Here is a 14,682-nt window from a genome sequence, read left to right as displayed (position 1 = left end):
TATGAACCAGTCATCATATGAACCAGTCCGCTCTGTATGAACCACTCACTATATGAACCAGTCCACTCTGTATGAACCACTCATCATATGAACCAGTCTGCTCTGTATGAACCACTCATCATATGAACCAGTCTGCTCTGTATGAACCACTCATTACATGAACCAGTCCACTCTGTATGAACCACTCACTATATTAACCAGTCTGCTCTGTATGAACCACTCACTATATGAACCAGTCCACTCTGTATGAACCACTCATCATATGAACCAGTCCACTCTGTATGAACCACTCACTACATGAACCAGTCCACTCTGTATGAACCACTCACTACATGAATGGTGCAAGGCCACAAATATCCACAAATAAGCTTTTACATTTTAAGCACTTTAGCTCTTTTTTTTTTGTGGCTTTTCCCCCGTTTTTCGATCCCAATTTTACTTGAGCAGTTACCCCACTCTTCCGAGCCACCCCGGTCTCTGCTTCACCCCCTCTGCCGATCCGGGGAGGGCTGCAGACTACCACACGCCTCCGATACATTGTGGAGTCGCCAGCCGCTTCTTTTCACCTGACAATGAGGAGTTTCGCCACGGGGACATAGCATGTGGGAGGATCACGCTATCCCCCCAGTTGCCCCCCCCCCCGAATAGGCCAACCAGAGGAGGCGCTAGTGCAGCGACCAGGACACATACCCTCATCCGGCTTCCCACTCGCAGACACGGCCAATTGTGTCTGTAGGGGGCGCCTGACCAAGCCTTTTAGCTTTTGACATCTTTTGACAATTTTTGGGGGTTTTTTTTGTTTTTGTCTTTGTTTTTTAATCTGAGTACCAGAGCTGGTGTGGTTGGCAGGCAGGCAGGTGTGGTTTGGACTCCAGATTAAAGACAGGGAGAAAACAAAGAAGGCCTGTTGATCATTAACCTTTCCACCTATTTGTGTACAGTTACGTGTTTCTGCGGACAGATGAAGCCCAGAACAACACTGACACCATTCCCACATGTGCGGCAACCCGCCGCGCCGGTCCTTGTTGTACACACGGCACCGGTCCGATGAAGCCGCAGCCATTCCCCGTGTAAAATTCCTCTTTTCTTTCGGAGTGCCGTTCAGATGAAATGGAACGCGGTGTGAATAATGCTGATTCACATTAAACCGCTTTTTCCTCACCATACCCTCATTTGTGGCCGTCGCGCTTGTTTCCATCCCATCCATGAAAGCCGCACCCAGGATTTCATCTGCAGCCGTATCGATTTCAGTCCAAATATCTACCATCATGGTTTCCCGCTTGCCCACAGAAAAGAAATATTTCCCCTAATTTTTCCTTGTGAAAGATAAATTCCGTGTGTGCTGTCTGAACAGCCGATGTCACTCACCAGAAAGTCTTGCATGGAGTACGAAACATCCCACCGAGGAGTCTCCGAGGTCTATACGGCCTTCAGTGCCTGCTGCAAACCACCAACTTCAAGCTACCTGAACTTTAACCCCGCTTGCCACGGGCATTTCAAAGCCCGGAGTCACGGTGCCGGCATAAACATGGAAGGAACGCTAATGCCGAGCTCTTGAGTTTTCCAAGTCCTACGACATCTCATCTCATCTCATCATCAGCTGCTTCTCCGGGGTCGGGTCGCGGTGGCAGCAAGCAGCCCGTCTGGAACACCTCCTCATGGCGACGGTGTTCCCTGATGGCGGTGGCCTGACGTGGTTTTAAGGTGTTGGCTGATCGGTGTATCTTCCCAGTGGTACAAATATGACCAACAGCCTTGAAGTCTTTACTGCCTCTTTGTGCGGCATACTTTGCAATGGAAATGTTAAAAGTATATTCTCAAATTGCAAAAGTTGGAGGGTAGAAATGGGAGATTCCAGATGATCTTGCTCGAGATTTGCTCTCTTTACAGGGCGAGTAATTCCCTCGCCACTTCTGTAGCTTGGTGCTTTGACCTCCTGTAAGGACCTAAACCATATCGCCCTTGTTCAGCGCGGCCGTGCGTATGTGTGTATACGCGACGTCTCGTGTTCATATTCTGGTCTAAGGTTTGGAGGCAGATGGAGGGAGCAGATTGTAAAACCTCTTGTGTAATCTGCCGTTGGGGCTCCTCGGTTATCAAAACAGTGTTCAGCAAAAAGTCGACCCAGCAGATAACAAACACAAAAGAAAATCTGATCGCAGATTACGTCTGGAGAAGGGGCACTCCAGACGTCCCTCTCCCCAGCAACGCCCTGCAACTCCTCCTGGGGGATCCCAAGGTCTTCCCAGGCCAGACTGAACATGTAGTCCCTCCAGCGAGTTCTGGGTCTACCCCCCGCGCTCTCCCCCCAGTTGGACGTGCCCGGAAAACCTCCAGAGCAGGGGTGGGCAATCTTATCCAGAAAGTGCTCCAACCAAGCAGTTACACACCTGTGTCCCCTAATCAAGTTCCTCAGCAAAGACTCTTCTGGTTGATCCGGGGGGTCAGGTGTGTAGCTGCTTGGCTGGAACAAAAACCTGCACCCACACCGGCACTTTCTAGATAAGATTCTCCACCCCGGCTCCAAAGGGAGGCCTCCAGGGAGGCATCCTAATCAGATGCCTGAATCACCTCAACTGGCTCCTTTCGACAGGAAGGAGCACCCGTGGTCCCGCCACCCACGGGATGAGCATTGGGGTAGGGTGCAATGCAGGCCGGGTGGCAGGCTAAGGCGGGGACCGGGGAGTGCCAACTTCCGGCATCGCAGATCGGTCCTCGAGACGTGGAATGTCGCCTCTCTGGCAGGGGAGGAGCCTGAGCTGCTGCGGGAGGTGGAGCGGTACCAACTAGATATAGTTGGGCTCACCTCCACACATAGCATGGACTCTGGTACCGAATTCCTGGAGAGGGGCTGGACCCTTTACTCTGTATACAGAAGATGTCAAACAAAATAACCCATGGGACACGGTCTAAGTCACACTATTGCTTGGCTCGAGAGTCGCGTTGGAATATCGGTGTGCGTGCTCATGTAGTTGTAGTAGGACTGGCAGATGTAGTGTTGGTTCACGAAGCCCGTTTTGAGCTGCTCCTCCGTCGTCTTTAAGAAACCTCGAGAAGATGAAATAACCGAGCGCCAGGTTTTTCAAGGATTTTCAGGTGCTGTTTAAAAAATAGAATAAAATCTCACAAGTCGGAGTCCCGTGTCCGGTTTGTCCTTCCTCTGGACTGTCTGCGCCGTGTCACCGGCTGACGTTCAATAGAAGCCGGTCGGCCGGTCGGCAAATCAGCCCCGCTGTAGGTCAGAGGTCACGCTTCCTCTTACTGCAGCTCATCCTGATCACTCGACCTTTACCCCTGTTAACTCTTCAACCCCTGTCTCAGTTATCCCGTTAGATGTGCAGCGGTGCCCACACACACACACACACACACTGCTGGAGGAAGCTGAAACCCACAACTATGCCACGGATTTCACATTTACATCATCATCCGACATCTCACAGGCTCGCTCATTCACGGTGACTCGCGCCATTTTCCAGCAAGCGTGTGTGTGTGTGTGTGTGTGTGTGTGTGTGTGTGTGTGTGTGTGTGTGTGTGTGTGAAAGCGCAGGTTAAATCCTTGTGTAAAACCTCATTGATCATTTTGATGAAACTCACTGACTTGGTGGACGGAGTGAGAATCCATATTTCACCTCACATTATCTACATCCATCGTGACCTCCTGCAGATGTGCAGGAACACCTCGTGCAGATGTGCAGGAACACCTCCTGCAGATGTGCAGGAACACCTCGTGCAGATGTGCAGGAACACCCCATGCAGATGTGCAGGAGCACCCCGTACAGATGTGCAGGAACACCTCGTGCAGATGTGCAGGAACACCTCCTGCAGATGTGCAGGAGCACCCCGTACAGATGTGCAGGAACACCTCGTGCAGATGTGCAGGAACACCTCATGCAGATGTGCAGAAAGGCTGCATTCAAACACAGCTTGTAGCTTTGTTACAACTGAACAGCTCATTCAGTGAAGCAAGCAAAGTATGCCATACAGTCTGTGTGTGTGTGTGTGTGTGTGTGTGTGTGTGTGTGTGTGTGTGTGTGTGTGTGTGTGTGTGTGTGTGTGTACCTGTCTTTTGGTGAATGCATGTCTGTCTCCATGTTTGCTTGTCTATCAGTGTCTGCATCTCAGACTGAGCCTGCTTGTATGTGTGCACGTTTCCATGTGTACCCACCTATGTGTGTGTGTGTGTGTGTGTGTGTGTGTGTGTGTGTGTGTGTGTGTGTGTGTGTGTGCGCGTGCCTTCCTGCCTCCGTGTGTCTCTGTCTGTGTCTGTGTGTGCAATGCTGTCAGCCTGTCTACATTTATTTGTGTGTATATGTGTGTGTGTGTATGTGTGTTTGTGTGCATGCCTTCCTGCCTGTGTGTGTGTGTGTGTGTCTGTCTGTCTGTCTGTCTGTGGGTGTGCAAGGCTGTCAGGCTGCCCACATTTGTTTGTGTGTGTGTGTGTATGTGTGTGTGCGTGTGCGTGTGCGTGTGCGCGAGCATGCACCGCGTTATTGTGTGTGTCCACGGCTGCTTTTCCTCTGTTTGTGTCCAGTGGGTGTTGTGGCTGTGGCTCTCTCTGGCGTGTTTACACAGATGTGTTGTGCGGCTCTGGGGGGATACGGTTGTGCGACTACCTGCTGGATCTGTTTTTTTACACTGTTTTCACTTTTCGCCAGGACTCACATCCACTGCTCATACTGATAACACTGATATTTCTTTATGGAGAGTGTCCACAGTTTAGCACTGACCCAATGACAGAGTAGTCTAGTGTGTGTGTGTGTGTGTGTGTGTGTGTGTGTGTGTGTGTGTGTGTGTGTGTGTGTGTGTGTGTGTGTGTGTGTGTGTGTGTGTGTGTGTGTGTGTGTGTGTGTGCTCTCTAACCGCCTTGGGGCCACATGTGTTTTTCCGCTGCATGGTACACACATTGTCCATCGATCCTGGAATGCGGTGAGAGCCAATTAAACTTGGCCGTTAGCATGCAGCCGTACAAATGTTCAGCTTTTTTTTTTCCCCTTTTCCTCCTGGGCCACAACAGCCCGTTTGAATGGGGGGCAGGACTCATCCGCAAGGAAAACCTGCAGACTGAACTCTGGAAAATACCTGCATACTGAACTGTGTGGAAAACCTGCAGACTGAACTGTGTGGCAATACCTGCAGACTGAAGTGTGTGGAAATACCTTCAGACTGAAGTGTGTGGAAATACCTTCAGACTGAACTGTGTGGAAATACCTTCAGACTGAAGTGTGTGGAAATACCTGCAGACTGAAGTGTGTGGAAATACCTGCAGACTGAAGTGTGTGGAAAACCTGCAGACTGAAGTGTGTGGAAAACCTGCAGACGGAACTGTGTGGAAATACCTGCAGACTGAAGTGTGTGGAAATGCCTGCAGACTGAAGTGTGTGGAAAACCTGCAGACGGAACTGTGTGGAAATACCTGCAGACTGAAGTGTGTGGAAAACCTGCAGACTGAACTGTGTGGGAAACCTGCAGACTGAAGTGTGGAAAACCTGCAGACTGAAGTGTGTGGAAATACCTGCAGACTGAAGTGTGTGGAAATACCTGCAGACTGAACTGTGTGGAAAACCTGCAGACTGAAGTGTGTGGAAATACCTGCAGACTGAACTGTGTGGGAAACCTGCAGACTGAACTGTGTGGGAAACCTGCAGACTGAAGTGTGTGGAAAACCTGCAGACTGAAGTGTGTGGCAATACCTGCAGACTGAAGTGTGTGGCAATACCTGCAGACTGAAGTGTGGAAAACCTGCAGACTGAAGTGTGTGGAAATACCTGCAGACTGAAGTGTGTGGGAAACCTGCAGACTGAACTGTGTGGAAAACCTGCAGACTGAGCTGAGCTGGTCTGCTGCCTGCCCTGCGTGGGTTTCTGCGGTCATGTCTCTCCTGAAATGTTTTGTCCAAGTTCAGAATTCATAAAAGTCCAAAGTAAGGTGAAATGCACTTCAGATGGATTTCAGTCTCCCTGACTGGACTCTGCACCCGTCACATGCGACACAGACGGGGGTCTGGAGGTCAACATAATCACACCCGTCTCTCTGCAGGGAACATGAAAACCTTTGTGCTGATCTTTCAGTCCAGGCTGTCTCACAGCTTTGAGATGTTTTCATTTAAAATGGCTGATGATTCATGTGTTGTCCTGTCTCTCTGCCTGTCTGTCTGTGTGTGTGTGTCTGTGTGTGTGTGTGTGTGTGTGTGTGTGTCTGTCTGTGTGTGTGTCACAGGTTGTCCCATGCCCAGAGGTCAGCGGTCAAAGTCCTCCGCAGGATGCAGTACTTTGTGGCCCGCAGGAAATTTCAGGTAAGTGCAGAACATGGAGAGAGATGAGAGAGAAGAAGAAAAGAGAGAAAGAAGAGGAAGAGAGGAAGAAGAGAGGGCGCAGCGGATGAGTGTATACAGACTGATACCAAGAGGGAAAAGGAGAGGGAGAACAACAGGCCCGGAAAGAACGAGAGAAAGAGATGGACAGTGGGAGGATGAGAGGCAGAGCGAGAAAGGAAGAGAGGACAGAGGGGGTGGTTGTGCCCGGGGGGCAGATTGACAGAAAGAGACAGACAGACAGAGAGAGAGAGAGACAGAGAGAGAGACAGAGAAAGAGAGACAGAGAAAGAGAGAGAGAGAGAGAAAGGGGGGAGGTTCAGTAGTGTGTTGTGGTTATGCAGGAAGAGAGGGGTGAACTCCAAGGGCATATGTGCAGCTGCAGTGCTGCTGTACGTGTGTGTGTGTGTGTGTGTGTGTGTGTGTGTGTGTGTGTGTGTGTGTGTGTGTGTGTGTGTGTGTGTGTGTGTCTGCAGCTTGCACCTGCATGTCTTCTTTGTGCTCTGTTCAGTTCAGACGTAGTAACATGGGAACGCCGCTCTCCTCACGCCAGAGAAAATTCACTTACTGCACACACACAAACACACACACACACGCGCGCGCGAAAACACACACACATGCAAACACACACGCATGCAAACACACACGCACGCACACAAACACAGACACACACTCATGCACGCAAACACACACGCACGCACACAAACACAGACACACACATGCACACAAACACACACATGCAAACACACTCATGCACGCAAACACAGACACACACGCAAACACACACTCATGCACACACTCATGCACGCAAACACACACGCACGCACACAAACACAGACACACACTCATGCACACACTCATGCACGCAAACACACACGCACGCACACAAACACAGACACACACATGCACACAAACACACACATGCAAACACACACTCATGCACGCAAACACAGACACACACGCAAACACACACTCATGCACGCCAACACACACACACTCACGCCGTGCGCAGCAGGGCTTGGCCTCATGTAGCACTGGAGTCAGCAGAATAGTCTGCAGAGTTTTGGCTCTGTGAAAGAGACCCTTTAAAAAAAGACTTCAGATATTTTGCCATCACCTCCTACATCCCCCCCTCCCCCTCCCCTGGCCATCACTTCCTACATCCCCCCTCCCCCCCTGGCCATCACTTCCTACATCCCCCCCGCCCCCCAGCCATCACCTCCCACCTCTTTTTAAACGGGTCCTACATCCCCGCCCCCCCCCCGACCATCACTTCCTACATCCCCCCCTCCCCTGGCCATCACCTCCTACCTCTTTTTAAATGGGTCCTACATCCCCCCCCCCGGCCAGCGTGTTTCCAATTATGGCAAACCGTTACAGAGCCGTATAGGCCCTGTTCTGCACAGCCCGCCTATCCGAGACCCTACACAGTTCACTGTCCTGCACACTCCGCCTATCCAAGGCCCTACACAGTTCACTGGGTTCCTGCACAGAGCCGCTTAGACACTGTGACACCGAACAACAAGGACCAATACATCACTCTCCATACTGTCACATAGCAGTACACACACACACACACACACACACACACATAAACACCGAGGTAATAATGAACCCTGTGCACCCAGGGGGGCTTGGAAATTTGTGGGGGGACCAACGGAGGCCTAGGATGACAATGGTTTTTGTGTTCCTGTGTGTGTCTGTGTGTGTGTGTGTGTTTATGCATGCATGTGTGTTCACACATATCTGTGTTTATATGACTTTGCGTCTGCATTTTTTGTGTTTATGCTTTCTCTTTGTGCCTGTTAATTTTGTGTGTGTGTGTGTGTGTGTGTGTGTGCGTCACTGTGTGTCTTGTGTAGGTTTCGTTTTTTGTGCATGTCTGTTTATGTCTGTGTTACTTTGTTTTTGTGTTGTGTTCATGTGTATGTGTGTGTGTGTGTCTATGTGTCCATACATTGTGAGTCTTTGTGCATGTCTCTCTATGTGTGTGTTATTTTGTGTGTCAGTGTGTGTGTGCAGGCCTGGCTGTATCCGTGTGTATTCATGTATGTGTTTCATGTGTGTTGGCAGCAAGCGCGGAAGCCGTATGACGTGCGGGACGTGATCGAGCAGTACTCCCAGGGCCACCTCAACATGATGGTCCGCATCAAGGAGCTGCAGAGGAGGTGAGGAGGAGTCTCTGGCTCCCGCCCCCCCCCCTCTTCCTCCTCCTCGTGACCCTCCTCAGTCATGTCACATGACACAATACATGCACCTGAGGAAAAAGTTCAGCTGCTGGTATACAGTTCACAGGGTTCCCATGCACATCCTGCAGAAACCTGGAAATTATCCCCACTGATAATAATAATAATAATAATAATAATCATAATAATAATAATAGTAGTAGTAGTAGTAATAATAATAAGAGATTTCCAAGCAAAAGCCATGGAAAATGTCCTTGAAAAGGCCTGGAAAATAATTTCCGGAGGGGAGTGGGAACCCTGGGTTCTTTTGTGTGAAGTGGCTGAAAAGTGCATTCAGAGGATTTTATTCTTTCTCTCTCTCTCTCACTCTCTCGCTCTCTCTCCCCCTCTTTCCCTCTATCTGTCTCTGTCTCTCACTCTCTCCCTTCCTCTATCTGTCTCTCGCTCTCTCTCCCTCTGTCTCTCTCACTCGCTCTCGCCCTCTCCCTCTATCTGTCTCTCGCTCTCTCTCCCTCTGTCTCTCACTTGCTCTCGCCCTCTCTCTCGCTCCGTCTCTCTCCCTCTATCTGTCTCTCTCTCTCATTCTCTCTCCCCCTCTATCTGTCTCTCTGTCTCTCGCTCTCTCTCTCACTCTCACTCTCTCTCCCTCTATCTATCTCTCTCCTTCTATCTGTCACTCTCTGTCGCTGTCTGACTCTGTCTCCCTCTAGCCGTCTCTCTCTCTTGCTGTCTCTTCCTCTACCTTCCTCTGTCTCTCTCTTGCTCTGTCTCTCTCTCTCTCCCTCTATCTGTCTCTCTGTCTCTTGCTCTCTCTCCCTCTTTCTCCCTCTATCTGTCTCTCTCCCTCACTGCCTCTCTCCCTCTATCTGTCTCTCCCTCTCTCTCTGGCTCTCTCACTCTATCTGTCTCTCTCGCTCTCTCTCTCACTCTCACTCTCTCTCCCTCTATCTATCTCTCTCCTTCTATCTGTCACTCTCTGTCGCTGTCTGACTCTGTCTCCCTCTAGCCGTCTCTCTCTCTTGCTGTCTCTTCCTCTACCTTCCTCTGTCTCTCTCTTGCTCTGTCTCTCTCTCTCTCCCTCTATCTGTCTCTCTCGCTCGCTCGCTCGCTCGCTCTCGTTCTCTCCCTCTCTCTCTCTCTCTCCCTGTTTTTGTTCTGTTAGACCCTTTATTTCCTGCAACAACATAACACTGCATCACAAAGCAGGTCAGTTAGGTAATAAGTGGGTCAGTCTTATGTAAGTTATACAGTAGTTATGTGTCTTCACTGTGCAGGAGGATTACATCACCTCACACACACTGCTGCATGCAGCGCTGCTTAGCCAGCATCACTTCTTCTGGAACTATCTCGAGATGGGCTAATTATGCAAATAACCCATTCACAAGTTAGTTCATATATTTTTTGTTAGATTAAGTATTTTTGTTGGAAAACATTTTGAAAGGTACGGTGTTGAGAGACTTTACCCTGGAACTGACGTCATTTTACATCACAGATCAGAGAAAGGTAGCCGTGTGTAGTGTCACCCATCTCTGTCGTTTCCTTCATCCAGTGGAAATCAAAACAAGAAGAACACGTGCACACAGTGTGCATGCAGATGCCTGTGAGTGAATGGGTGATTGACATTTGAGTGTAACCTGTTTCACACACGCTGTGGATTTAATCTCCCGAGCAGCTCCAACATCCCTTTAGCAATATGTTAACGCTGTACCTGCAACATGAACATACAACATGCAACATGAACTATACAACAAGCGACATACAACATGCAACATGAACCATACGACATGCAGCATGAACCATACAGCATGCACCATGAACCATCAACATGCAACTTGAACCAACCAACATGCGACATGCAACACGAACCATACATCATGCAACACGAACCATACATCATGCGACATGAGCCATGCAACACGAACCATACATCATGCGACATGAGCCATGCAACACGAACCATGCAACATGCGACATGAGCCATCCAACATTAACCATGCAGCATGCGACATGAACCATGCAATATGCAACATGAACCACGCAACATGAACTGTGCAGCATGAACCATGCAACATGGACCATACAACGTGCAAAACGAACTATGCAACGTGCAACATCAGCCATTAACCATGCAGCATGCAGCATGAACATCTAACATGCAGCATGAACCATGCAGCATGCAGCATGAACATCTAACATGCAGCATGAACCATGCAGCATGCAGCATGAACATCTAACATGCAGCGTGAACCATGCAACATGCAATATGCAGTGTCTGAATGACCCTGTCAGCTGACCCACAGTTTCTTACACAAGTTGATAGAGCACACACACCTGAGAAGAAAACACCATATAGAGCAAAATAAGGCCTAGACTTATGTTTTGATCTGACATTTCTATCTACAAAGTCTTTCACAGACAGGATTGTGTGTTTTGTGGTTCGTGTCAGAGAACTCTTGTATGTGTGCAGACTGCTATTTTCTGTCCACTCACAAAAGAGAGTTTGTGTCCAAGTCCATTAAGTCGCGAATTGGAATTTATTTCCCCGAAGACGAGCTTACTGAGCTGACTAGTAAACCAGAGCCCTGGTTCTGTTTCTCACTGTTGTCTGTGTGTCCCCCTCAGACTGGACGGCACGCTGGGGAAGCCAGGAATGTTTCTGCCAGGTAAATATATACAACACACACACACACACACACACACACACACACACACACACACACACACACTGGAGCTGGATCTGATAGGGGCCTCACACACCACTCTCCATCTCTGTGTTTATGGCCCACACATCGACACACTCGCACAAGGCTGGCCAGACTAAATACAAGAGAGATCCCCAGTGTGCATACATGTCTTCGCGTGAACGTGTGTGTGTGTGTGTGTGTGTGTGTGTGTGTGTATATTTATGTGGAAGGGTATGTGGGCTTTGCATCCTGCTCGCTCATGAGTGTGTGCTGCATGGCTGTGTGTGTGCCTGTTATCTGTACAACGTGTGTGTGTGTGTGTGTGTGTGTGTGTGTGTGTGCGATAGATGTTGCCCCCCCACACACACACACAATTCCCTGGAAAACTCGGTGGTTGATCAGCAAAGGCAGCATGTACTGCAGTGTATTTTACCTTCGGCTCAAGACGGGCCAAGGTTTTGAGTGACTGATGATCTGAAGTTGTGTACGCCAGATAACAGTGTTGTGTAGTCCGAGTTTGGCATTGCACCCACCGCCAACCAAGTGGGGCAAAGAATTAGACCGAGTCAATAGTTTATCCAGTGTGGTGCAGCGTGGGTGGGGTTATCCAGTGCTGTGCAGCCTGGGTCGGGTTATCCAGTGCTATGCAGCATGGATGGGGTTATCCAGTGTGGTGCAGCGTGGGTGGGGTTATCCAGTGTGGTGCAGCGTGGGTGGGGTTATCCAGTGTGGTGCAGCATGGTTGGGGTTATCCAGTGCTGTGCAGCCTGGGTCGGGTTATCCAGTGCTATGCAGCATGGATGGGGTTATCCAGTGTGGTGCAGCGTGGGTGGGGTTATCCAGTGTGGTGCAGCGTGGGTGGGGTTATCCAGTGTGGTGCAGCATGGTTGGGGTTATCCAGTGCTGTGCAGCGTGGATGGGGTTATCTAGTGCTGTGCAGCGTGGATGGGGTTATCCAGTGCGGTGCAGCGTGGGTGGGGTTATCCAGTGCGGTGCAGCGTGGGTGGGGTTATCCGAGGTGGTTAAATCAGGCGGGTCGTTGTAGGAGCAGCCCGCCATGCTGCTCAGCGGTCAGTTAGATTACCGCCGCGAGCTGACCGCCGAAGCGGCACACGCGCCTGTCAGCCTCCGTCCGAGCAGCCAGCGCGCACAACATGTGACACATGAGCGGGTCTGCTCCACCCGCACACGGGGATTATGGTGTAGCGTGTGCGCAGTGTGAGAAGTATGTGATAATCCTGGGCCGGGTTTAAATTGCTCTCTTTTTATCAAATCAGATGGGATTACACTGCATTCTGGAGCTGATGTGTGATTAGAAATGGTTGTGTGTGTGTGTGTGTGTGTGTGTGTGTGTCTGTGTGTGTGTGTGTCTGTGTGTGTGTGTGTTTCTGTGTTCCACAGGAAAGGGGGAAGATAAAGAATACCCAACTATTGGAGCACGACTGATCAGACTTGAAGATAAGGTAGACACACTCCTGCCCGTGTGTGTGTGTGTGTGTGTGTGTGTGTGTGTGCGTTTGTGTGTTTTTATGGACAAGTGAGTGAGATGAGCTGGCGAGATAGCTCTTTGTGCTCACAAGTGTGAGTCTCTGTATGAGATTGCATCAAGATTTGCGTGTCTCGGTGTGTGTGTGTGTGTGTGTGTTTGTGCGTCGGCGTGTGAATGTGTGTGGCGTTGGCTGGTGTGTTATCAGATCAGTGCGAGTGAGTGGTGGGATCTTTTGAGGCGGCCATGTTTTGGCTGCTTGCGTTCCACTTCAGACACAGAGCCGGCCTCTGCTCGTCTCCGTGTTGGACCGCACTCCCTTTGAGTCTGCCCTCCGCCTAACGCCGAGGCATGCTGGGATCGTTTCCATGACAACAGCCTCGAACCAGAGGTTGAGTCATGCTCGACAAGTGCTGGGTGTGTTGTGTTTCTGCAGGGGGACGTCCTCAGAGCCGCTGGCGGGTCTCCGTGAGCGTCACCGTGGTGTGCCGTGTGTCTCACACAGGAGCGGGTGCACGTGGTATAAAGAGGGTGAGGCCATGTAGGGTAGACTAGCGAGGAAACGCCCCGCACCGCCGGGCCGGGCCGGGCCCACACACACACACACACACAACAGCTGTTTTATGGGGCTGTTTTGTTGTAACTAGGCGTGTCCCTCCGTCAACACGGTGGCGTGCCGGCGTGGTGCCGAACGTGATGCCCGTCTGATGCCAGGGAGACATACCAGAGCGTTCTCCTCGGCGGGGCTGCCGGGCTGGTTAGACTGGAAGAGACGGCCGCGTGTATGTGTCAGTCCACCTGTCTGTCTGTCCGCCTGTCTGCCTGTCTTTCTGTCTGTCCGCCTGTCTTTCTGTCCGCCTGTCTTTCTGTCCGCCTGTCTTTGTGTCTTTCTGTCTGTCCGCCTGTCTTTCTGTCTGTCCGCCTGTCTTTCTGTCTGCCTGTCTTTCTGTCTGTCCACCTGTCTTTATGTCTGCCTGTCTTTATGTCTGCCTGTCTTTCTGTCTGTCCACCTGTCTTTCTGTCTGCCCGCCTGTCTTTCTGTCTGTCCGCCTGTCTTTCTGTCTGCCTGTCTGTCCGCCTGTCTTTCTGTCTGTCCATCTGTCTTTCTGTCCGCCTGTCTTTCTGTCTATCCACCTGTCTTTATGTCTGTCTGCCTGTCTTTCTGTCTGCCTGCCTGTCTTTCTGTCTGCCTGCCTGTCTTTCTGTCTGTCCGCCTGTCTTTCTGTCTGCCTGTCTTTCTGTCTGTCTGCCTGTCTTTATGTCTGCCTGTCTTTCTGTCTGTCCACCTGTCTTTCTGTCTGCCCGCCTGTCTTTCTGTCTGTCCGCCTGTCTTTCTGTCTGCCTGCCTGTCCGCCTGTCTTTCTGTCTGTCCATCTGTCTTTCTGTCCGCCTGTCTTTCTGTCTATCCACCTGTCTTTATGTCTGTCTGCCTGTCTTTCTGTCTGCCTGTCTTTCTGTCTGCCTGCCTGTCTTTCTGTCTGTCCGCCTGTCTTTCTGTCTGTCTGTCTTTCTGTCTGTCTGCCTGTCTTTCTGTCTGCCTGCCTGTCTTTCTGTCTGTCCGCCTGTCTTTCTGTCTGCCTGTCTTTCTGTCTGCCCGCCTGTCTTTCTGTGCACCTGTCTTTTCTGTCCGCCTGTCTTTCTGTCTTTCTGTCCGCCTGTCTTTGTGTCTTTCTGTCTGTCCGCCTGTCTGTCCGCCTGTCTTTCTGTCTGCCTGTCTTTCTGTCTGTCCACCTGTCTTTATGTCTGCCTGTCTTTATGTCTGCCTGTCTTTCTGTCTGTCCACCTGTCTTTCTGTCTGCCCGCCTGTCTTTCTGTCTGTCCGCCTGTCTTTCTGTCTGCCTGTCTGTCCGCCTGTCTTTCTGTCTGTCCATCTGTCTTTCTGTCCGCCTGTCTTTCTGTCTATCCACCTGTCTTTATGTCTGTCTGCCTGTCTTTCTGTCTGCCTGCCTGTCTTTCTGTCTGCCTGCCTGTCTTTCTGTCTGTCCGCCTGTCTTTCTGTCTGCCTGTCTTTCTGTC

The 14,682-nt window shown here is 50.6% G+C and overlaps 1 protein-coding gene across 1 annotated transcript; it reads left to right on the top strand.

The window, feature by feature from the left end:
• The first annotated feature begins 6,240 nt into the window (after positions 1 to 6,240).
• Positions 6,241 to 13,138, top strand: LOC130113963 (potassium voltage-gated channel subfamily KQT member 1-like). The gene is made up of 5 exons (XM_056281674.1): positions 6,241 to 6,292; positions 8,384 to 8,478; positions 11,119 to 11,159; positions 12,582 to 12,643; positions 13,103 to 13,138. Exons 1-5 carry the CDS (start codon positions 6,260 to 6,262, stop codon positions 13,136 to 13,138), a joined length of 267 nt encoding a protein of 88 aa, XP_056137649.1. The 5' UTR covers positions 6,241 to 6,259.
• Positions 13,139 to 14,682: the final 1,544 nt, after the last annotated feature.

The sequence above is a fragment of the Lampris incognitus genome, chromosome 6 (assembly GCF_029633865.1).
Source record: "Lampris incognitus isolate fLamInc1 chromosome 6, fLamInc1.hap2, whole genome shotgun sequence".
NCBI classification, from domain to species: domain Eukaryota; kingdom Metazoa; phylum Chordata; class Actinopteri; order Lampriformes; family Lampridae; genus Lampris; species Lampris incognitus.
Note: the sequence above shows the minus strand (reverse complement) of the source record. Positions and strands in the feature narration are given on the sequence as shown.

Excerpts from the sequence above, each read along its gene's own strand:
- LOC130113963 (XM_056281674.1), top strand. The coding sequence starts at position 6,260 with ATGCAGTACTTTGTGGCCCGCAGGAAATTTCAG. Across the intron at positions 6,293-8,383 it reads TGGCCCGCAGGAAATTTCAG|CAAGCGCGGAAGCCGTATGA; the intron begins GTAAGTGCAGAA and ends GTGTGTTGGCAG. Across the intron at positions 12,644-13,102 it reads TGATCAGACTTGAAGATAAG|GGGGACGTCCTCAGAGCCGC; the intron begins GTAGACACACTC and ends GTGTTTCTGCAG.